General features: G+C 41.8%; 1 protein-coding gene across 4 annotated transcripts in view; it reads left to right on the top strand.

The window, feature by feature from the left end:
* The window catches only part of LOC115340737 (chloride channel protein C-like), a 134,192-nt gene that overhangs the window by 30,915 nt on the left and 78,397 nt on the right, over nucleotides 1-24,880 (top strand). For all 4 annotated transcript variants that reach the window (XM_030012720.2, XM_030012721.2, XM_030012719.2 and 1 more), the window contains one exon: nucleotides 14,605-14,771. In XM_030012720.2, coding sequence (XP_029868580.1) covers nucleotides 14,605-14,771 — 167 coding nt within the window. The remainder of the gene's footprint in view (nucleotides 1-14,604; nucleotides 14,772-24,880) is intronic.

The raw sequence follows: 24,880 nt of genomic DNA, 5'->3' as shown, positions 1-24,880 counted from the left end.
CCTCATCCTCAGCTCTTTGTGGCAAACGGTAGAAGTGGTGACATTTTCCTTGGCAAGTACAAGGACCAGCCTTATGACTTGCCTTCCTGCAGCCTTCTGTCTCCCACATCTTTTTAAATGTCATGTGTCCTGAGCTTGCTGGCCTCAGGGTGCTCTAGATTTGGGAAGAGGAATAACATCTTCCTGCAGTGTGTTTTGTCTCTGGGTTATTCTGTATTTTTATTGTTCCTTTTGTATTTTTACTTCTCAATAACACTGCCTCGCAAAGGTTAAAGAGGAAAGGTGGCACTGGGCTAGCCTAGGATTAGTGTTCTTGTCCAGTACTGGTGATACCCCTGTGTGCAAGCTGAGAGAAGCTTGATTTGCACCAATTTGGATCCTTTGTCCCCTGAGTTTTCTGTCTATTACACACGACAGAAAGTAGTCCTGACGCCCCTTCCTTGCCTCTTCTGTTCAAACAGAATTAAAGCAGTATATCAGTTTATTGGCCTAATTTTTTTCTCCAAGAAATCTCTTCTGATGGATATGGGGAATGCAATTAATTCCGAAAAGGTTAAGACTCAAACCCCTCCTCTGAGTGTGAAACACTGAAATATCAGGCTTTTGACAGATGTAGACTAAAGGAGAAAATAGAGTATTCCTTAGGATTTGGAAGGGGAAATGCAATGTTGTTATGTAAACCGAAGGGAAATCTCTGTAGGGGCTTAAATCGCCTAAGGTTTGTCCTTGAGTCTCTTGCTAATGGCGGGTGTGGCTGCTGTGAATGAGTTGCTTGTGCCTATGGGCATGATGTTGGTACTGAAATAAAATGACCATCCGATGGGGTTCAGAGCATTATGAAAAGTTGCTTGTTGATGTCTGTCTGAGTCTGCAATACAGCAGAAATAACAAGCCGTATTCATAAGACAGTACTGAAGACTCAGAGATGAGGTTTGTTTGTGCTTTCTGCTCTCTGATGCCTACATCAAGACAGGCACACTGGCAGAGCACTGTATATGATTAACTACACTGCTGTAAGTGACCACTGTCCTGTAGTTAGGAAATTCGGTATATTTGTTATACACATTCCATTAAGAAATGAAAATGAACATTTATTTTTTGCATAATTTGGATACCTCAGTTGTAGTGTATACTTCTGACATGCTTCACAGCAGTGTTACAGGTCATCTTGAATAAGTGCAATAAAATAGCTGTATCAGCAGGTAGTAGCAATTAAACCTTAACCTCTCCTCTCTCTCTCTATTTCTTCAGTACTTCTAATTTAGGCAAAATGTGCTTACCTCAAATTATAGGCAGGATGTATTGTTGCAAATGCTGTGGCTACCCTTCTCCCTGCCTCTGAGAGAGCCACTCTCAAGAAGCTTAAGTCCTTTCACAAGAAATTTAAGTAGAGCATCAGCTCTGGGCACTTATCGTAGATATGACAGACACATCTTGTTTTACAGATGTGATGTGAGAATACAGCACAGACAACCACCCAATCCAACTAACTAGAAGGAAGTTATAAGAAGAGCAGAATGGTGATATAAGATGTTAGAAGAATAAGCACCAGACTTCTAAAATACATGTAAAATCTGCCTGGTATCCAGTGCAAGTTTTTCACAAGAGCGCTGTGTTGCTCAGTGGTTGTAGGTTGCAAGATGCTGCATTTTGAACCATTTGCAGTAATGATGATGCAACCAGGAAGGATGGTTTTGAAAATGCTAAAACAAATATAAATTCTAAGTCTTTCCTTGTTGAGTGGAGGTGTCAGATAATATCTCATAACTGGTGCTTGAAGACCAAAGAGGGAGAACAATCCCAGCTGCTCACAGCATTGCTTGTCTGTGTTGCTGCTAAAGAGACCATCAGAGGGCCACAAATTCTCATTGATTTATATCAAATTTCTCTTGAGTGAGGCCTGTTCTAATGGATGACAGCTCTATTCTACAGGCAAAGATGGATAAACTGTACATGAACTGGGCAACAAAATTGTGATATGTATCGTGCTTGGATTAAATGTAATTGTTAATGGGTGTAAATTCTGGGATTTATTCTTGTCTAATGGTATGCCAGAAAAAGTCTGTATAGCTGTGCCTTTCAACATGCTGGGAGTAGTTGGATTGTGTTATTTTCCACTTCAGCTTCCTCCTCTGTGGTGCTGGAGACCCATGGACTGGATTGCCAGCAGCCGTGTTTGGGTCTTGGTTGGTCTGGTTATACCTTGTAGCATTTCTGTGAATTTCCCCTGCTCACCTCTGCAAATTATTAATACTGTGCTCTTTTGAGTGATTTTTGTGGGCATGTAATTAACTTACATGCTGCTTTTCTTCCTTTTTTTTTTTTTTTTTGGCAAGATCTTAAAAAGTTTAGAAGCAGATAGACTGTTTTTTAGTAGAAATGCTGGGTTGCCCAGTGAACTGCTTTTCCTGTGATGTTTTGCACGTCTGTCAGAACATGAACAACGTTTCCTGAGTTTTCAATTCCAGCCTTCCTGCTGCCCTCAGTTACCTATCGCTGTTTTACTTGGCTGCTGGCAGGGCACAGTCTCCCTGAAAAGGGAGGGAGGATGGCTCTGGCGGTGCCTGTGCTCCTCGTCATGCGAAGCAGTGTCCGTTTGCCTTGGGCAGCACCCACCTCCATTTGGGTGGGGGCTGTTTCTACCACCGGGACCTCCCGCTTTTCCCTCTTTCCTTCTGCTCCTTGAGCGGGAAAATAAGGACGGAAGCAGCTCACGGTATGAAATGTCTCGTATGGCCGCTCTCCGGGGTTTGTCCCCCTCTGGTATATGAGTGCCTGGAACTGTTGTGTAGGCAACAAGGAGAGCCTGCAAAGGGAGCTGGCTGTTACTCAAGGAGGTGGTCCTGCAGAGCTGGCAGGACTTAGAGGTGCAAAGGGTCTTCAGTGCAAACTGTGCCTTATGCGAGACTTGTTCATGTACTTGCGGTCTTCTTGGGTTTTGCTCTAGTAAGAGAAGGGAACAATAACAATACCCTTTAAACAGCTGGCTTTAAAACACCAACTACAGCCCAGGTGCCCTTCTGTAATGCATAGTTTCCATCTAGTTTGTCTTACTTTTTTTTGGTAAATTGTTAAATGCACAAAATGAATGCTGGCACATTCCAGTGTACTGGTGCCCTTATGTTCTTCTCGAACGGAGAAGCAGCTGACCCTGAAGTGACAGGGCTCAAGAGCTGTGGCACTGTCCTGCTGTGGGCTTCAGAAAATGGAGGCTATTGGTTTCGGTCCATGACAGCTCTTCAGGGCACTTCTTACAGCATGAGTAACTACAGGAAGCCGGATATTTTGCAAGATGTCAAATTGAATGATTTAATCGGTCCTTCTGGTCTTAAAAAGCAACCAGTCTTGTTTTCGGCACATAAAATGTGGTATAACATCTGACTAGTTGAAGAGAAGGGAGTTCCCCTCCAAGTTTGTAATGCCATCCAAAGCGCAATCCTTTCCTTGATAAGGATCATAATTTGCTGAGGTGTGAGGAGAAAACTTCTCTGAGTGCTGAGTACGCTTTTGGCGTACCAGAAAGCAGGAGAACAGGCTGATTTGAAATACATGAATTTCTTGTTCACATGAAAAATATTATGGTCAAATGAGATCAATATGAACTTATGGTCAAATACAGCAAGATGTTCTTCAGTGCCTAGCTTTGTGGTGGGAGTGGCTATAAACATGGAAGTCTGCAATAGCTTGTTTTTTCAGCACCACCCTGGTTAGAATGATTTCAAAAAAATCCCTTCTACTTTATTTTTGACTGAAAATGAGCCCTTCAGATTTGTTTTTAAAAAAAACCTTGGACATTTCATCAAAAAGCTGAACATATGAAAAACAGAAATAAAGAAAAAAATATTTAAAATGTCTTGCTATAAGCTTTGTTGTTCCATGTTAGCATTTTTCTGTAAGAAATGAAAATTTCACATGAAACACCAAAGAGACTTTCTTGGTATGTTCAAGGAAGGAGGGGGCAATACATGGTGCATGGTGGGAGACGTAGTTTAATCTGAGAGGCCAAGCTGAATCCAACTTTAAAAATCTCAAGAGACACCAAAATAGCATTCCAAATGAAAGCTGTTTGGGTTTTAACCTAAAAAATACTGCTCTATAGGGATGATAAACAATTTGTCAAGTCACTGGAACGTTCCATAAAAAATGTATGCTTGTAGGGAAAAATGAAAGAAAACCCTTTTTCTTTCTGGATGGTAGCCTTGTGAACCCGGCCCAAGAAAGTCAGAACAAGTCCCCTCTGATTCATTCATTCATCATCTGTAAAGAAGAACTGCAACTATGAGACAGTTGGTTAGTCTGTAGGTAATTCGCAAATTAGAAGAGAATCCAGCTTTATCTCTAATATAGCTGTTTCAGCTTTGGCACCAGGATGTTATCAGTAAAATAAACAGACATGACTGAATTGTACATGGATTCAATTGGCATTGAACTTTTAGAAAGTTCAGTTGTGCATCTGAAATACTGAAATTGAGACTGCATCTCTGTTTTAAATACACACATTGGAAATGAAGTTGTAATGTGAGAAGATAACATTTTTATATAGTCATTTTTCTGGCTCTAGCTTTCAGTAGCTTTAAAGGTATTTTATAAATAAAGCCATCTCGTGTATTACAACATACAATTGTACTTTTGGGACATGTAATACAAACCTTAATGAAAGTTCATGAGAATTTAATGTGCAGAAGTTATTTTTAATTTGCAGTATCTTATCTGTTTTTAATTTTTTTCAAATTACAAAATGCAATTGGGCTGTTTTATGTACTAATTCTTTGCCAAATTTAATTTGTTTCCAAATTAAAGATATTTTTCAGTTACATTGTCACGAAAAGCATCTGAAACCATTAAGTTTTGTTATATTTTTAACTTTAAAACCTTTAGAATGTTGCCAATAGTGTTTTTTCCAAATTTTGAGAAAATGATTTATCTCTGGGACAAAAGCTACCACAATAAGCCTATCTCTTTTTTTCCAGCCTGAGGCGTTTATTATCATCTTGAATTAAAAACCCCATGTAGCCGGCTTCTCTAATGAATGGGGGCTTGGGGCCAGAAATCCCTGTTTGATTATTGGACGCAGCTGAAACAGGAACAAGTGGTTGCACAACCCAGCAGCTGCTGGGCTGAACACCGTCTGTTGGTGGGAAGGAGGCTCCAACTGCAGGTCCTGAGAGACACAAATCCCCAAGGAGGAGCATGGCCTCCTTTCTGCTCAAGATGGGTAGAACAACATGTTCTGTTGTTGCAGTCTCAATGTTTTCCTTGGTGTTTTGGGAGAGGAATAAGACTGGGTCCAGGACACATGGTGGTGAACTCTGGTGAAAGGTGTGCTGCTGTCGTGAGCGAGACTGAATGGAGGTGGGCACCGAGGGGAAGCCGTGAAAGCATGTGGAAAAGTAGAAGCATTGCAGAAAAGAGGAGCATAAATGGTAGCCAGCTGGACCTGTCCTAGTGCCGGCTGTCCTCTCATTTTGAAATATGAAAGAGCGATGACAGAAAAACTCTTGATGGCTGTGTCTCAGGCAAGCTTGCAGAGCCAGACCTGAGCTGCTTTCTTGCATCTCTCAAAAACCCAGAACAACGCCCCAAACTGGCAGTGGCCACCCAGGTTGTTGTCCACTGGTGAGTTATGCAGCAGCAGGTGACTTCTGCAGTTGCTGGTGCAACTTGTGAAACAGCGGCGCCTGGCTTTAGAAAGGACGGAGTTGCACAGCTGTGGAGATAGCTGGAGTGGAGTTGTCTGGTGCTTTAGATCATACAGCATGAAGACTGACCTCAGGTTACTCTCGTTATACTGCTCCCATCTCACACTCTTCCTCAGCCTGACCCTTGTTCAAAGAAAAGAGAATTTATTTGGAAGGCTTGAGTCATACTTTTCCCTTTCTCCTCCTTGTTTAGCAGAGTGTATGCAATACTTGGGAGGGAACAAAGACAAGGGAAAGAACTGACTGTAAAAAATGAATACATCCTCATGGCACACTTTGGCAGCACAGCCCTTGGGAGACCTCTGATTGTGCCGTTCTCTGACTTGGTCGAGATGGAAGGGCGTGAAATTTTGGACATTGGGCTCCTGGGGCGAACACAGCCCGGTGCTCTGGAGACAAAATGATACGGAGCACACAGCTGCCTGTTGGGAGAGCCACTCCTGTGTGAGAGAGTATGAGAGGCTCATGACAGGTCATGTCAGCATCTGTCGTGCTACATTGGTGTAGATGACAGAAGATTTTGACCCTTGCTTTAGAATGAGTACACATATACGTGCTCTGGATCAGGGAGCATTTTTTGCGCTGCTGTTTAATAAGGCACGTACTATGGAGTCCTTACCAGAAAAGGCAGGAGGGCGTATGTGCCCACTCAACGGTCAGGTTCAAATTCTTGTCTCCTTAGATGCTTAAAAATAGTTCAGTATGGTTACTCCAGCAGGGTTACTCAATACTGAATTTAGCTTTGGTCAGGACTCTCTGCACGGCCACAGTCTTCATTTTAACTCCCCAGGAGAGAATGCCACATGGTTGATTTTCCACCTGATTTTGGTGGGGAAAGGAAAATCTTTCGCAGAAGCTGGGACAAATGTGTAGTATTCAAGATTTTTCACATAATGTTTCCTTCAAAGGAGGCAGAGGAAGTGCTTAATTATTTGGAAACTCATTTGGCAGGTTCTTCCCAGTGCTAGGCTGTTTAATGCATCAGCCCATCACACTTAAAATACTTTAGGGCTCACTTAACGGTTTTGATTATACCTGAGATGGTTCACAGAAGTTGTTTTGACAGGGCCTAATTTTCTGTTACTAAGCTGCCTGATTTTTTTCTAATGAAGAGTTTAAACCCTAGTCAAAACAATTTTTCAAAATCTCCAAGCCTACAGTTATTCTTAACAGAGTAAGCATTCGCTCTGCTTACACTGCCTGTCAGGAGGAGCCCGGTGTATTTGAATGGTATGTTTACTGTTATTTCAGAACATCATTGCAAGTGATATCACCTTTTTACAAAGAAGGGGAGATGCAGAGTAGTGTTGTACCAATCCTAGTCTTATTTAAGTTAATCCCAAAATAATTGGAGTAACAATGCATAATCAGCAAACTGTTAAATACATTAAGTCCTACTATTTTCTATTGAATTTGGTCCAACTAGGGGAAGAGCACCGTGTGTTTTTTGGCAGTAGCTTGTCTGGAAAATGAAATAAGTGAAACTGTACTCTCATGGAGAAGGGGACGGGGAACGGTTTCAGGACCTCAGATTTTGTAATGCACTTCTTTAAGAAACTGGAGGCTCAGTGAATGAATACCTGTGCTCATTTTGAAAGCAACAAGCTTTTGTAAGTTTTCTGTTCTGATATTTAATGTCTAATCTCCTACTGAAGTTAGAGCTGAAATGAAGTTTGCAGCCTGTGACATAGAGCGCTTATCAAATAGCCTCGGCAAATCCACTGTCCAGTCTGGAGCTGTTGTAGTAGCAGGGCTATTTCTTCTCCAGCCTTTTCTAGACCTTAGGAGCTGGGACCATTAGGATCATGGCATTCTGGAGATGTTGGTTTTAGCATTGCTTTAATACGACAGAGATTCATTGCAGTTGTCTATCTTGTTTAAAAAAATGCTCGTGAATCATAATTTAAAGAATTTTGCAATGCTGTGGGTTAAAAAAGTATAAGGTTGTTTAGCTGGGTTATTATACAGTACAGTGCTTGTTTTGAAAGGATTTAATACGTGAGCCTGCTGAATGTTTAGGCATACTCAGCAATGCACATACACAATGCTGCTATTTTTATTAATAGAAGGTTCACTTGACACAACATGCACCAGTATTACCTTCCTGAGACACAGATTTGGGCAGCTTTGAAACCTCCTTTCAGGGTTTGGTGTCTGTTATGTGCGTAAGATAAAGAGCCAGATTACAAAAAAAATTCACTGATAGATATCTTTCCAGGGGATCTTGGCAAAAGTTGCTGCTATCACCTATACTGTTTCCAGTATCACTTGCATCCATTGCCACAACCTGTCAAAACAGGTGTATTTATAGGCCTTGAGGGACTGAAACAAGAAATCAAACATTTGCATAGCGTCTTGCATCCAAGTTCCCAAGGACTGAGTCTCAAAGGATTTTGATATGTTTCCAGGGATTACTTAGCTGTGCTGGGTATTTCTACATTCTCTTTAGCAATCTCCTGCTGCTGTACGAGGTCTTGGAATTAGAAAAAATTGTTCTCTCTTTTAACAAGGAAATCATCAACAAAATGCTGGTTGGCTTCAGAAAAACTCACCCAAATATTTAAATTCACATGAGAGAAAACTGGGATGAGATCTCACTGAACATTACAAATTAAGGTAAATTAAGAAGCAGTGCACGAGTGTGATTAATTAGAACTACTTTGCTTAAAGAGAAAAAGTATGTGCCCTCTGCTAAGATATTTTTTTGTGCTCTGTCTTGGCAGTAATTAAGCTCTAGGGTGCTAGAGGCTGCCTACTCCTTGTAATGGCCTGGAATAGCTAATGGGGTTGAGCTCTGGAAGAGGAAGAATCCCACTAATTGTGCAATCCTCCTGGCACCGGGGTTTGGCAGGACGTCCTCACAGTGAACCTACGCGGGGTGTGCCGCCCTTTGTAGAGTGTGATGCACAGCTTCGTGTGCCTGAGGCTGCAAGAAATAATCATTTTCAGCAGTGTGAGGGAACTTGAATGCATAACTTTTCAGGGCTAGCATGACAATCGTGTCTTTTTAGGAGATTTATGTTTACTGTATTACAGCATCCCACTTTTCCAAAAAATTCCAGCAGTGATGGTGATGAGTGATAAGGAGATACAGTAAAGTGAATTAAGTTAATGGATGTAGTCCTAGGACTTTAAAGGATTTCTTTAAAGGTGAAGTGCACAGGAAAGGAATATTTTTCACTTAGTTTTAAAGGCAGAGATTAATGGAAGTTCAGGGAGGGAGGAGTATTCAGCTGGATCAATAAGTGAAGAAGGTTCCTCTTTTGGCGTAATCCCAGATGGTCATAACGGACCATGATAATGGCATTTCAATTCATAGTTTGTCAGGACATTATTAAGTGGGAAGTAAAGTGACTCAAATGTTCAATGCCCAGGTAGCTAAAGGCCATCAGATCATAATCCAGAGATTAAAGAACTTGAAATGCAGATCTCCAGTGTTTATGAAATGGCTGTGACAATGCAAATAACTTCATCCTGGGAGACGTTATCTCCATAAACTCCTATTCTCAAGAAAACTGCATGAACAGCTCTTTTACTGCTGTGAACAGGGAATTGTTCTCTTCTTCCCTTCTTTACGTCAAGTGTTCAGCTTGCAACCTTGTTGGCATTTGCTCGGAGAAAAAAATGATCAAAAGTTTTCTGCTGACTACAAGCCCTCCACCCTTTGGAAATGTTCCGTTGACTGTGAACAATTTTTTCTTGGTGTCTTTAATCAATAGTAGCAAAAATTTCAAATGACAGAAGTTCTGTTTGTATGTGAGAGAAATGAAATGTGCTTTCCTGGGGGAGCGTGTACTCTTCCACAAAATCTGGTGGCATGGAGACTGGGAAACTGTGCCCAGAGCTGGTGCTTTGTGCCAGCTGCAGCCTAAACTCCAAAACTATTGGATTGGGCTGGTAGTACCAAAACTTCATGTCCCTTGCCATCCACCCCCTTTTTAAACTTGCTTTCAGACATATTGTCTTGTACCTTTGTCCAGTAGCTGCTTGTTTTTTTCCCAAATATTTTCCAGATTCCAGGCCCTTCAGTTCAATGTGTGTAACCTTGTGAAGAATGACAAAAATATTTCTTTTGGAGAGCTTGCTTCTACCAAGGATGATAGTCTTTATATCATGGGAAGGAAGGAGATTTTGTCTTTTGTTTGTTCAGTTTGCCAGGCAGCCCTTCTATTTGAACAAATCTTGAAAAATGAATTTGACTACAAAATAAGTTTGGGTTTTTTTTTTTTTCTTTTTTTATAGGCCCTTTCTTCTGCATTTGTCATTGTAGGCTGCAAGTAGCAAGAAAGCTCTCTTGCTAAGTGGATTTTCAGTAAAAGAAAGAAAATTCATTTGCACTATATAGCTGGCTGATGATCTTTTCTTTTACATTATTGGAAATAACAAGGGTTCAGGGAACATTCACTGTATCAGCAGCCTTGCATCTAATGAGGTTGTTTGGACTCTGTTCTCTGAGCTGGAGTAAAACCTTTGAAACATGTTAACCACAATTTGATTGAAAAGTGGGGGAGGGTTTTTACCAGTGAGCTTTAAGTAAACTGCATCTTTTTGAATTTCCTGGGCAGCTGCCTTTCTCCCTTTGATGTACCGTGCCTGGTGATGCTGTTAATGAAATGCATAATTATGTGTTATATAATAAAACAGAGCTAACATGAAGGTGCCTAATAGATTATAATGATGTGGAGGCCTGAGAAACTCAGGACCGTGGGGGTTGTTGAAAAGTGCCTCCGGTGACAAAGAAGATATTTAAAGAGGTTTGAATAACTGTGCTAATAAATTAATTGTGGTCTGTGTGCGTGTGTGTGTAAAAGACATTTTTCAAGATTTTGTATATAGAGAGAATATTGAAAAAAAATAAGTGCAATTTACTAGGCTGCTGATGTATGAAGTGTCAGCGCCGAGTGCTTCCAGCGCCTATTAGTGCTGCTGGCTTTGCATAGACGGGTGCCCTAGGCAAAGACATTTTTGGCACAGCCTGCTGCACCCGTAGGATCAAAAGGAAAAAAAAAATCTGGCAATATGCACAGAGAGTAAATTGCATCCTAAAGAGCAGCCCCTAAAATGCAGGCTTGGAATGAATATCAATAAATGAAACATCACGTTTAATGGCTGAAGAGTTGTAGGCGTTTGGTGGCTGCCCCCAACTTCCCCCCTTCCTTTCTCTGCTTTTGTCACCTTTATTTTATCTCTCCCTCTGTAACACTCAGTATAATTTGTTCCTTTCTTAAATTCTTTAGGAACTGGTTTGAGCACATAGGTATTTTTAAAGGAGCAGCTGCATAACCTTCCAGCCCTGGACCACATGGGCTCCCAATGGTGCTGGGCTGTGGCTGGGCTTGCTTGGCTGCTGTTCTGGGCTTACAGGGGCCTGTCTGCTGGGAGGATTAGTATGCTGGGAGCTCCGGTGTGAATTTACAGCCTGCTAGTTACTTGGCACTAATTCCCTGGGTGGGTGCTTCTAGGACCTACCAAGAGTGCTTTTGTGCAGGTTAGCTTTAAGAGTGCTTTTGCACCAGTTAGGCGGGCTCCTTTTCGAAGGTGAAGTATGTTGTTTTTCAGTTCCCAAGCACAAGGGTACCCAAATGGGCAGTTAGTGCAGAGTAGCTAATATGCAGTAATTTCACACCCAAGCTCACTGAGCGCTAACTTCCTCGTGCAGCCAAGTCCCAAGGCTCTGCACTTTGTCTCTCTCAGCAGGGAGCAGATGGCCCTTCTCTAAACAGGGAATACTAATAAAGCCTTACGAAGAGCGCATACATGTGTGTGAGTAGGTTTGTGTGTGTCCGTATGTTTATATAAGATGACTTGAATCTCTCACAGTTCTTGGATTAACTTGTGCTTCCTGGATTTTTATCACGATACCCTAAGGAGAACTTTGCTTCTGCGTGGCCATCATCCTTGTCATTAATGGACTTAGGTTTTAGCTACAGGGTTTGGGCAGGTTTTGATGTATTCTTCCTTTTTCTTCAGCACTAAGAGCGGCATACTTTTTCTTATACGAGTGACTGCATCTTTTGTGTGTGAATCTGTCTTTGTTGCAATTCCCTTCACCAGCATTTCTTATTTGATCTCTGGAGTTTATTCTTGCATTTGATATGCCTTTATAGCTAATAAATGTTCTCCCACAACTCAAGAACCCCCAGTAAGAAGGAAGTAAGGTTTTCTCTAGCTCTCCTAATACTTGGATGTGAAATCAAGTCAATTTTTGAATAAAACTTGTGCTTTAGGCTGGGCTTCATAAATAACTTGATCTATAATTAGTATACAGCTTCACCTTATCTTAAGGTCACATAATGGGTTAAATTTTCGTGCAAAGTTTTCTTGAAATTTTATAAATTATTTTATCTGTTTTTCATGCTCATGCGTCAAATATATCACTGATTTCTAAGTCATCTGCAGATTTGCTTTACGTTTTTGCTCTAGTATTGCCTATTTCCAAGAAAATTTCATATCACAAATATTGCCTCTCCAGTTTCCATCTGTAGTGAGAGTTCAGGACAACTCTATCAGCTCTATTTTGGCCAAAGTTTAAATTTACTTACTTACAAAAGATATTGCTCAAAATGCTTTTAACATGTCTTTCTTTAATGACCTCAGCCATACTAGCCTGCCAAAGATAGACAGCATTTCTGCTCATCAGGCGTTAACTCTTGGAGGAAGTGAAGTCCGACGCTGAACCCAGAGGCACTTGCTCCGAGCGTTCAATGCGCTGTTGTAGAGAGGAGCCCCCCCCCCGCCCCAGATCCCAGCACTCAGGAGGGCTGCAGGGCTGGGGAAAATCAGCACAAGCCTCAGAGTTTCTCAATAGCAGATGTAAAACGCTGCTGAATGTTTGCGACAATGAAGGATGAGGGCCTGGGCCAGGCCAGCTTGAGTGTTCCCGCTAGAGGATGGGAGGGTAGGAGGAAGGGATAAAATGGGATGAAAAACAAGGAGGAGAGCCTGGAAAGCCAGGCTCTGGTTCTTGCTGGTTCTTGCTGTTCCAGAGATATTCTGTACAGGTTAGAGCAATCACTGGAGAGTGTTTTCTAGAGTTCGAGTTTCAAGTGTTTTTAAATTTAGAGTTTTAGTGCTTTTATAGCTTTTTAGAGTGTTTTTATATTAATTTTTAATGCTGGTTTTGTTCCAGAAGAGTTCCCCATAGCAAGATACTTTAAAAAAAAAACCCTTAAAAGGAATCCACAATAAAGGAGTCTCCATCTGTGTGAATGAGTTGCGGCAGATATGATTGAGCAATGCTTAAAATCCCACAGTTGCTGTTTTCCTTTCAACTGACATGTTCCTGGTGTTTTTAAATAAAACAGTTGAATACTAGGTTTAAAGAGATATTCAAAGAATGCTGTGGTGTTATTAGAAATCCCTGGCTATGTCCAAGCAGAAAGGACAGTTGCATGACCCTGTTGTACACGGCTGACCATGCCATATGAGTCCCTTGTTGGGATATACTGTAAATCATCCTGGATGTTATCTTTCCAAACCCAGAACAGAGACAGAAGGAGGGTGAAAGTATAAGCCTGGATAAATTTGCTACCACTTATCAGGCAGAAATGAGTTTATTGGCATTCTTTGAATGTAGGTTCTTGGAGTACTTAACAATCTCTAGCTAATGAGGTCTATTAAATAGCAATGTGCTGCCATTCACTTTGTCTGAATTGGAGAGAAGTTTCTGGGCAAAAGCCTCTTAGTGTTATGAGGAAAGTTTGCATATTTAATCCCAGGATAATTGCTAATGAATATCCCTTTTTAATAGGATGCAATGGTAGGGGAAATAGTGGGAAGTGAAAGGAGATAGCAGTTTTTACTAAAAAAGTCTTATTAAGGTAGCGTAAAGAGAATATTTCTGTGCAGTCATTTTCACCATGAAAAATATTTGACTTTTTTGTGAGTTGGGCATAAAGAGTATTAAGTGCATTCACATTACTCTTCACTGTGAGTCCTTTATTCAAAGGCAGTTGTATTGGTGTGCTTTGTTAAGTCACTGCCACCACAGCTGTTAGGCGTTTACAGTAGTAGGTCAAGTGAACTCAGTCTACCTTTGTGCTGCAGTGAGCTAACAGTACTGTTATGGTGGCTGTGTCCAACCATGGAGGTATAAACAAATAGCTGAAGGGGGATAAAGTATTAAAACATGCTACACACTTTGCCACTCATCTGACTATACCCTCACTACATAGGGAGAAAGTGCAAGTATACTTAGGAAAGATGTTTTAGGGGAGATACCGTAATTTGAGCATATGTTTCTCTATAACCAGCGCTGCAGTGCCACATTCATAGTTTTGTGATCATGGGGACAGGGATGCCTGCACCATGCCTTGTACTGCCGAATGTTGTTCAGCATGGTAACTGTGTGATGTTCCTGCTGCTTCATCTCCTGAGCTGGACTTCTGCTGAAAGCTTCTTCTTCCCTTTTCTGGCATCCTTCAAGACAATGTTTGTACAAGGAACTTGTTCTGTCAGGAAACAGCAGTATAGGAAAACAATTTCATATCTCCTGAGCTCAGCGAGCAAGAAAAAATATTTGGATTTGTTTGCATTTTTTAATATTTGTCACAATGCCAAGCTATTTTAAGCAATCTGGCTATTCCATCTCTACTTGCCCTCCTCTGATACTTCAAAATTATCACAAGCCACCTGAAATATGGGAATCAGATGTGAGTTTTAATGTAAGTGCAGTGCTTCAAGCTGATAGGAACGGGAGGGGGAGCTGTCACTGCATCAGCCAAGACTCTCTGGTGGAAGTTTTGATTGATTACCTATCCCTGGGAAAAGAGGGGGAGTGCCTTTCCACTTTTAGCAGACTGAATTGCTTCCCATTCCCTCGTGAAAGAAGTAGGTAGTCCTGTGCAACCGTTGCCATCGTCTCAAGATATATGAAATAAATGGAAATATTCTGTTTTCTCCTTAGGTAGAGATCACAAATGATGTCCAGTCCTTGCTATTGATAATGCTAGCTGTCATGGTGGCCAAGATGGTTGGTGACTTGTTCAACGCATCCCTGTACAGTTCCCTGCTGAGGCTGAAATGCATTCCCTACTTGGATGTGGAACCTTTTGTTCGTCACAGGAGAAAATGGTGAGGTCTCTTATGTTGCCGATCTGTAAGTTTTTTGTGTCGTGTTCTACACGGAGACTGTATGGGTTCTCCGAGACCTGGAACTTGGAGGCACAAAGGAGTAAAAGGAGACCCTGATCCTGAACAACATCCCCACAGTGTGATGTGCTGTACAAATAGAACAAGAGAGACTCCCTTTCTCTCCAAGTTTATGGTAGGATCTCAATTACCACTGTCACCAGAGTCCTGAGAGCAGTAAGTGCTCTATAATGCCCAGTTAGATGCTGTTTATTAGTGGTCCAATTGGTCCAATGGATAACCTAGTAGATGTTTTCACAGACAGTTGTGACTCTCTTGTGAGCAGACGCCATAGAGCGGAGGAACAACAAGAGAGTATGTAGAGTTCCTTATGGTGGAGTTTGCCTTACCCGACCTCTGGATGCTAGTCTGATCTTCCTGTGTGTTTGGTACTGTAAGATGTACATTGTCAGGCAGCAATTCCCGCCATCCAAGGATAAGCACTTTAAGGCAGGTAGGATGAATTGTCTTCTGGAAGTGCCTCCACTGACTAGACTAAATGAATAGCTTGGAAAAAAAGCTACGGTTTTTATTTTTTAACTTATGTTAATCCAACCTGTCCAGTGTGTGGACCAGTATCCAAAACTTCACTCTGTTCATGGGCATTTATAAAAAGTAGTAAGAACCATTTTCTCTCCTAAATGAGGGTGCTAGGTCTACATTTATCTGTAGCAAGTGAGAACTCTGTACTATTGTCTTCTATAAAATAATTAGCAGAAATGCTGACTCTTTAAGATATTCTCTAGGGCTGAATTAGGTAATGTAGTGAAGAAATAGAAGGAAAAATGAATTCTTTTATTTACCATAGACAGACTTTTTGTTTTTCTTAAGGCATATTTGGGTAGTACATATCCAAAACCAAAGCTATATGCAGGACACTTTAGCTGTCATTTCTCCCAGTATTGAGGTCTAGTGGACAATCTCTTAGTTTCAAATGACCTTTTAGAAGAATAAGATATTGGTGACTCATTCTCTCCACACTTTATAACTTTCTTCCAAATGTAGCCATATCTGAAATTTTTTAGCAGGCACAGTGAATGCTGGGTATAATCTAACTGTATTTGACATGAGAGGAAAAAGAGCCAGCAATGTGGTAGGAGGAAATAAAAACAATCTGTGACATTATGGATGACTTCTATATGTACCATGGCAGATAAAACAGAGGGGAAGAAGTCATAAAGTTTCCCATGGTATTCCAGTTAGATGACAAGTCCATGGAAAGAATTATAGCTGCTCTCCTGGTTCAGAGTGAGGTCCTATTCACTTGAAGTACAAATATATATATATATATATATAAAAAATTTAATTTCCCTCCCACTCTTTTCCCTTTCCTCTCCAGGAACATTAAAGAAAGTCTCTGGATAACTTGGTCACAGAGTATAATGATACTCTGAAGCAAAATACATAGTATCACAACTTGGTAAAGATTTTATAGCTAGACACTTTACATGCTGCCAAGTTTTAGTGTATATCCTCTTAGACATAGTCTGAATAGGCTGATACACATCTGAACTGGCAAATGTAGTTGCTAAGCCGGTCTCCATCATATTTGAAAAGCCTTGGCAGTCAGGTGAAGTCCTCAGTGACTGGAAAAAGCGAAACATCACACTCATTTTTAAAAAGGATAAAAAGGAGGACCCCAGGAACTACCAACCATTCAGCCTCACCTTTGTGCCTGGTGAGATCATGGAACAGATCCTGCTGGAAGCTATGTCAAGGCATTTGGGAGACAGAGAGGTGATTCAAGACAGCCAATGTGGCTTCACAAAAGGCAAATCATGCCTGACTAATCTAGTGGCTTTCTACGATAAAGTGACTGCATCAGTGGACAAGGGAAGACCTATGGATGTCATCTACTTGGACTTCTGTAAGGCCTTTGATACAGTCCCATACAAAATCCTTTTAGCTAAATTGGAGACACATGGGTTTGATGGATGGCATATTTAATGGGTAAGGAATTACCTGAGTGGCCACATCCGAAGAGTTGCAGTTAATGGTTCAATGTCCAAATGGAGATCAGTAACGAGTGGTGTCTCTCAGGAGTCCATATTGAGACAGGTACTGTGCAATATCTTTATTAATGACATACAGTGGGACTGTACCTTCAGCAAGTTTGCAGATGACACAAAGCTGAATAGTGCAGCTGATACACTTGAGGGAAAGGATGCCATCCAGAGGGACCTTGAGAGGCTTGAGGAGTGGGCCACTGTGAACCTTGTGAAGTTCAACAAGGTCCTGCACCTGCGTTGGGGCAATCACCAGTATCAGTACAGACAGGGTAATGAATGGATTGAGAGCAGCCCTGTGGACTTGGAGATATTGGTAGATGAAAAATTAGGTATGAGCTGGCAATGTGTAATTGCAGCCCAGAAAGCCAATTGTATCCTGGGCTGCAGGAAAAGAAGTATGGCCAGCAGGTCAAGGAAGGTGATTCTCTCTATTTACTCTGCTCTCATGAGAGCCCACCTGGAGTACTGCATCCAGCTCTGTGGTCCTCAGTACAAGAAAGACACGGACCTTTTATAGCAGATCCAGAGGAGGGCCACAAAAATGATCAGAGGGCTGGAACACCATCTCTCCTGTGAAGACAGGCTGAGAGAGTTTGGGTTGAACAGCCTGGAGAACAGAAGGCTCCAGGGACACCTTACAGCAGCCTTCCAGTACCTAAAGGGGGCCTACAAGAAACCTGGAGAGGGACTTTTTACAAGGGCATGTAGTGATAGGACAAGGGGCAACAGTTTTAAACTAAAAGAGGATAGGTTTAGATTGGACATAAGGAAGACATTTATCATGATAAGGGTGGTGAGATATAGGAACAAGCTGCCCAGAGAAGTTGTGGATGCCCCATCCCTGGAAGTGTTCCAGGCCAGGTTGGATGGGGCTTTGAGCAACCTGGTCTGGTGAAAGATGTCCCCACCTGTGGTGGGGGGTGGGGGGTGGAACTAGATGATTGTCAAAGGTTCCCTCCAACCCAAACCATTCTATGCTTCTATGATTCTATGGCAGCGGCCCATTTCTTGGTCTCTCCAGCATACTTCTTGTATGCTCTGTTACCTTGTTATCCCCTCAAACAAATGAAGGTTCACCATTCAGCCACCTTAGACCTCCAGGATCTGAACTGGTCCCTAGATCTGTCTTATACCTTTGGCATCCCAAACCCTGAATATTGACTCAAGGGAACTCTGGATTTATAATCTGCCTCTTAAAGTAAAATCAGTAATAACTGAAACAAATCATGAAGCCTAACACGCAGTCTTTGTAAGAATTCCAAAACCAAGATCCCATTACTTTACCTACCATGAGAAATACACAGATTAAGACAAGACAGTTAAAAAAAATCAGTCCCCGTACATGTTTCCTTATCTCTGTTTCCTCATTGCTTCTGAGCATCCTTGAAACTTGAGTCTACAGAAAGGAGAAGAAATTCTACAGAAAGGTGCCTGGCCGTGACTTTTCTTTCCATGTGTTTTCCCTGTGGACCAAGATTTCTCATTTGTTTTCTCTCTGACTGGTCCTGCAGCTAACAAGATGCTGTGGGAGCCTGCCTATCTGCTTTTCTAGTCTTTCTTTTATCTCAGAGTGACCACCCAGAGTATGTGAGGCTCTGCTGTTTTTAAGTTCCACTTTTTTGCTACACTTTAGGAGTATTTTTATCTTCAGATGCCTATACCCAGATGTAATTTTGTGCACGCTATCCTCTTCCTCTGGTTGTGTCAGCTTGGCTCAGGGTTTGCAACCATGTTATTGCTGCTCTGGGAAAGTGTAGGTGACACAGTTACGTGTGTGGCATGTTCTACATCCTCTTTGTTCAATATTAATTATTCTGTAAGATCACAAAATGTATAAACTGTGCATTGCTGGATTCCCCAAATCATAACAGGGACAGGGGTCTGCTGTGTAGGAACTAGTAGCTAGCATGTGTTTATAAACAGGTGATAAATTGTATTTGTGTATGCAGAGTGAAAAATTTGGATAACAGCTTGCTTAAATGCCATAGAAATGCCACATAAATTGGGATCATTCTCCAACTGAAGCTGAAAAGCCTTTGGAAAACAGTGCCTGGTTGGTGCAGGGAGGAAAAATGAGAAACTCAAGAGAACACATGTTTAGGTCCTCAGCACTCATACTGTTAGAGAGAAAGTGCAGAGCTTCTCTTTCCCAGTTCTTCATCGGTGTTAAGGATGAAAAGACCTTCTGTATTCAATCATTTTTTGATTCCTCTTACAGGGCTGGATAACATCCCCAGGCAGAAGATGTGTTAGACACTGAAGTGAGAAGAGAAAATAGCCTTTATATTAACAAGGTGGGGGGTGTCATTAAGGTCCAGATCCACAAAAGAATTTAACTCCAAACTGCTGCGGAAATCAGTGGGTACATGAGAAAGCTAAATTATATACATGCTCACTATGAAGACATCTCTGTAAATACTGTTATATATGAAACTGGTGGAAGTGAGACCTAGATCCTCAGTGGTATTTCACTACCTAATCCGTATTTAGGCACTGGCATCTCTGGATGCCTTTCTTCCTATGGAGCAGAGAGGCTTGAGATTTGTTTTCTTAATACTCATTATTTTTTTGGAACCTCATTGATCACATTGCCAGTTGTATTCTGTGCCCTGGGTGATAAGGCTCCAAACACAGCTGTATCTAGTACAGGGCTGCTACGGTGCACCATGATTTCCAGCTACATCGCACACCACTGTAAACACCCCCCTTATAAAATCTGGTTCACTGGAACACTCAAAGCTGCTGGCTGCCAGGGAATGTTCTTTAATGAGGGTAAGGAGTACTTGAACACATCTATGACTTGGCATCCCTTCCTGCTTTTTATAAGCTACTATACACTTCAGAGAGAAAATATCTTAGAGGCTACTTTTTAATGGGACAAGTTTACTTAAGAGCTGAGTGGAGCTGGTGCCAGTAGTTCTGTTTTGTTCTAGCTTAATATTAGCCTTGTCAAAGTTCTTATAGCGTCTCCTGGGTGTTTCTGTATTGCATACCATATTAAGCTGGTTTTGGGAGCCAACAATTTTGGCTGGAATATATATTATAGTGGTCTTATTATATTTTTTTAAAGTCTATCAGAGGTGGCCCTATATTAAAGATCCATGGGGCAAGGCTGATTTTTTTTCTGTCTCCCTTCTAGTTTTGCCTTAGCCCATACCACAGACACTGGATCCAGAATTTGAGCCAACCCAAGTTTGAGGGTTATTTGGGATCCAAGGTCCCGGTTTGGCCTGTTATTAAATTTGGGGTAATTATCGAACTTTTTAGATGAGGGCTTTGGATTTTGAAAATCACTGGACTTTGGGGGGGAGGGGGGTGCTTTAGGTTTGGGCCTAGACTAGCAACTACTACACTAAAAGGTTCCTTACCCATCTTGCTGACACAAGTGTTCATTCAAAGACGACTCACCAAGATGCACGTGGTGCATCCCGTCTCGCCTCTTTGAGAAGCCGGTGTGTTTCATGGCTGCTTGGCACTTTCATCCTGAGAGGCATCGTTAGGGGGTGGACTTGGCAATGTTTTCGCATCAGAGGGCATCCAGCCCATCTTTTGTAGAGTGTTTGCGGTGGAAGCTGGATCCTGTTCTGGCTGCACAAAGGAAAAAGGGAGGGGCTGTAACAAGGCCACGCTTTGTCTGGGGAGAACCCTGGCTGCTACAGAAAAGATGGAGGGAAGGTGTTGAGATGTGGGTGAGATTTATTAAAATTACATTTGGGCTTTAAGTTGCCTCTCTGTCAGGCTTAAGCAAACATGGCAAAGAACCGTTTTTAGTCCCTTTTTTTTGCCTACTCTCCCGTGCTGGGTTTTGAGTTTAGTGTAATTCCATTACCTGAGAAGCAACTATACAAGCCATAAATGGCGGTATTGACCCCCTGACAAAAATACTGTGGCAGAGCCAGATGTCACTTTATGTGTGCGGAACAACAGCAGCACGGCCTTGCTTTGTTTTCAACGTGGGGTTGGTGGTGCCTGTGTGGGATGGGTGAAAGGACTTATTGCTCCGCCCTGCCCCTGCACCGCAGATCTCTGTAGGAAAGTCTAGCCTGTCTCCTTTTGCAATCCTTTTAAACTGGCAAGAGGCTGATACTAGCTTGCTTCACTGTGCTCAAGCCTTCAGGCTGTGCTTGGCTCCAAATTATCCAGAACTGCTCCTAAAAAAAAAGGTGAAGACTTGGTGCACATGAATCTGTGTGAAGAAGGTTGTCTTAATCTGAACATGAATGGAAGGTGAACTTCCAGCTGGTCAGAGTTACTGCTGTATATTAACCCCAATACTTACATTATTGATGCATTTTTTGCTCTATGACAGGTGGTGGTAAACAAGGCTACTTAGCTTTGTAGTTTCCAGGAGATCTGATCATCTCTCTTTACAGGATTTTGGGGAAAAACGAGACTCAGTGACACTGAGTGATCTACAAAAATGACCTAATGGGCCCTTCCAGGCTTAAGCTTCAGTGACTGGAGACACTGTTTTGTCAGATTTTTTTTACTGTTAAATTTCACCCAAAATTTCAAAGTTAGCATGAAGTGATTTCACTGTCCAAATTTGAATAACGTCTGTTATGAAAAAGTCACATGCAAACAGTGTAATCGTATTAATATGAATATTCAGAGGGACAGGAAGAGGAAGGCTATATGGAGAGAAGCAGGAGACGAAGGAGGAGTGACTGTTCTCTTTTCGAGTCTGCCTCATTTCCTTATGTTACTTTGGCCAAACCAATTTATTTTTCAATCTTCTAATTTACAGAAGGAAAAATAGTGCCTATATACCTCTTGTGGCTTTCAGTGTCTGTTGTCTTTACCAAGTATTGTCAAATTCTTAAACAAAAGGCCTTATGTAAAAGACAAAATTTCTTGTGAACTCTAGAAGATGATTTTCGACGTGCTCTAACTTTGACTATTTAATGAAGCTACTACCTAAAGTTACTGCATGAATCAAAATGACTTTATTTATTTAGATTGGTAAAGCCATATAAAGATGCCCAAGATTCTGGTTGCATTACTGTTTATTTTTAGAGCAGAGTCTGAACAAATAAAACAAATTACTCTTCCCATGCCACAATAAATACCAGCAGATATAACCCTTCCTCCAACCTAAAATAAACCTTTCCTACCCTTAGCCGTTCCCTTTCCTAAAATGTCCGGTATGAGAGCTGGAGCTAGCGCTGTGCCCTCAAGGTTAGGAGCTGCAGGCTTACACAGAGCAGTGGATGTGGAGCAAGCATGGAGCTGGCCAAGAGGAGGGCTTGTGGAGACCCAGCCAGCAGCACCCTCCTTTGATAGAAAAGGCTGGAGGCTGAGTAATAGCTCACTGCTGACCTACTGCACTTCAAAATGTATTGGTAGTTACCGCAGTTCTCATACCCAAGTATGTACAATAGAAGCACGAATACAGAAAAATATAATGACAAGGATAGCGAAGATGAGCCAGCAATCTGTCTGAAATCCTTGGAGGACCTTGTAAATACTTTAATGTTTACACAGGGCCTGTATATTTGCACAATTACCTTTCCATGAGTCCAAAAAGTTTTACACTGGAATGTTTTCAGGCTCTAAGAAATTATATTTTCTGATATGTCTGAAAACTGCAGGCTCAGCTTCTCTATCGCCCCATTTTTTTCATAAACAATTAAAGCTGGATTCCCCCTGCCCCTGACTATGCAAAATGTAGATGGCAAGTTCTACCAAGATTATATACTGATTGTGATCATGGTATGCTAAGAAGAAAATGTTTTGAATTTACAAGTGAATGTTGTACTGTAAATTATTAGATGCAGCTACATGATCTGCTTTTATTATAATTCAGAAGTGGTGACAAAAATGGCTTTCCTGTAGCGAGCTTTTTAAGAGAAACAAACTTATAAGAAGTTTGAAAGACTGGTTTGGTGCAGTTGGTCACAACCTTAGGGAGAAAGTTTGGAGGCATGAACAGGCAGATCAAATAGTGAGTTTTGAAGCAGCTGTCCTGTTCCTCTTGTTTCTGTCACAAGGTGCTTCTCTTACCTGTCCAAAGCAAGGTTCCTGTTAGAGTGTGAATGGGACTGTCATCGGGTTGGCAAACTTGCTGCAACTATTGGGCATGCTGTGACAATGGATGGGAACTTAATATGAGCTTCTGGTTCTTGCTGTAAGGTCCATCATGAATCAGCTGTAAGGTCCATAGCAAGTGTAACACAGATCCCTTCAGCTCATGGAGAAGTCTTTCCACAGACACTAAGTTGCTGCTGCAGCCTGTCTGATGTTGAGGGAGGGATAACAAAGCCACACCGACTTTTGGTGTGTTTCCCATTTCTGGGGACTCCCATGAAACCGAAAGAGGTGACTTCTGCACACTCTCCGCAGAAGGAAAGGCGCTGAAGCAGCATCTGGAACTAATCACCTGTGTTTCACAGCTCACTGGTGGGCAGCGAGCGAGCCGCTCCGGCTCCTACAGGCCCTTACGTAAAACATGCACACAGCGACTTTCAGCTGTGGGAAACTTGAAACGGCTTCTGCTGGCCCAGCAAGGAGGAGACTGACTCCCTTTTGGCTCACCTGGGAGGACAGGCTGCCTGTATGGGTACCACCACAGCCTTCAGATGTGGTAGCACGCAGGTGGAGCTCACACATACACACACAGAGAAATCGCATCCAGCCATCGGATGGGGTTTTCCACTAATTAGTTAAGTCTGCTCTGGTGTCTGGCCACCATTTGGCAGGTACTGACAGTTTCCACTTAAAGCCAGCCAACCTCACCGGAAAGCCAGCTGTGCCGGCAGAGTGGCCGATCTCATGAAGATGTCATTGAACAACTGTTTGAACTCATTCAAGAAATGGTGGGTCTGACTCGAAGTGGGCTGAAATCCCCTGGGAGTCTTTGCTGGATAGGGCAATACAGACATCCTTTTATGTAAGAGTTATACCTCAGTGTTCCCGAGTAACATGTAAGGATATCATCTTCATTCTGGCACTGGGGACTGCTTCCAAGTTCACCTTAAGCTGAAATGGATTCTCTTTGCTGTTCACATATATGTCACTTTTTCTGTTCCTGTGAGTGTTGCTACATCCTCATAAATATTAGTAGTTTGTCACAGTGGTTGCCATGATGGAAAGAGTTATTTATTTACAAAGAGGAAACAGATGGCACAAAATACTTCAATGAATTTCAGCATGTTTGAGAAATGAAATACCCATTTTAGAAATAATATCAGTTTTGCGAAGCTGTTAAATGCTATTTCATGCAATCACAAGGGAGGCTTGTTCTTCAGCACACTGAGTGTACACAGAGCCACAGCAGAAGTAAGGCAAAAAAAAAAGGCACAGAATGGAGTAGTTTTATGGAAAGTCATAAAGCCATGAGCATAGTTTTATTAGCTGCTGCCATTCAATACGTGGAGTTGTGACAGTAGGTGAGTGGGAGATGAAAGCGTCAGCAGATGGAAAAAGCCTAAGGAAGCTGAGTCCTGGTGTTGGGGATAAGGAAGGAGAGAGAGAAAGCAAGTCAGACACACAAAATCCATTCCCAGAATTTTGGGTGCATATATTGACTGTGTTTCATTATAAATACACCGTCAGGTGCAGGGAGATCACTCATTTTCTGGAAGAGTAGATAAGTAATACTAGCATTCATGATCTTATTTTTAACTGGGATGTAAGTACGCGCATATTCTCCACTGGTAGTGGTGGGTCCTTGCCGTAAGTCATAACCGAGGAAATAACATGTGCTGCACGTGAATGGTACTTAGAGAGCAGGGGGGTTAGTTAAAGAAATGTTTTTTTAAAATGATGAATATACGTAGAAAGTTGTAGCTTACAGTATTTTTACGAAAAATTAATTATGGTTCCCAATGTGCTTGTGGTGTAAGAAGTGGGCTAGATTTGTTTTAGAAATGGGAATGCTGAAGTTTGAAGGCTTAAATGCCTTTCCCAAGGAAGTTGATTGTACAGCTGGAATGAGAAGCACTTTTGCTTGAAATCATGGTTTTAAGTGTCAAAACCTTCTATTTACTGAGCTGGGAACAGGGTATAATCTGTATCTCCAGATACCCAATGTTATGTTTTAAT

This window comes from Aquila chrysaetos, chromosome 4 (assembly GCF_900496995.4).
Source record: "Aquila chrysaetos chrysaetos chromosome 4, bAquChr1.4, whole genome shotgun sequence".
Classification (NCBI taxonomy): Eukaryota; Metazoa; Chordata; class Aves; order Accipitriformes; family Accipitridae; genus Aquila; species Aquila chrysaetos.
The sequence above is the reverse complement of the archived record's forward strand: the minus strand, read 5'-3'. Positions and strand labels throughout refer to the sequence as shown.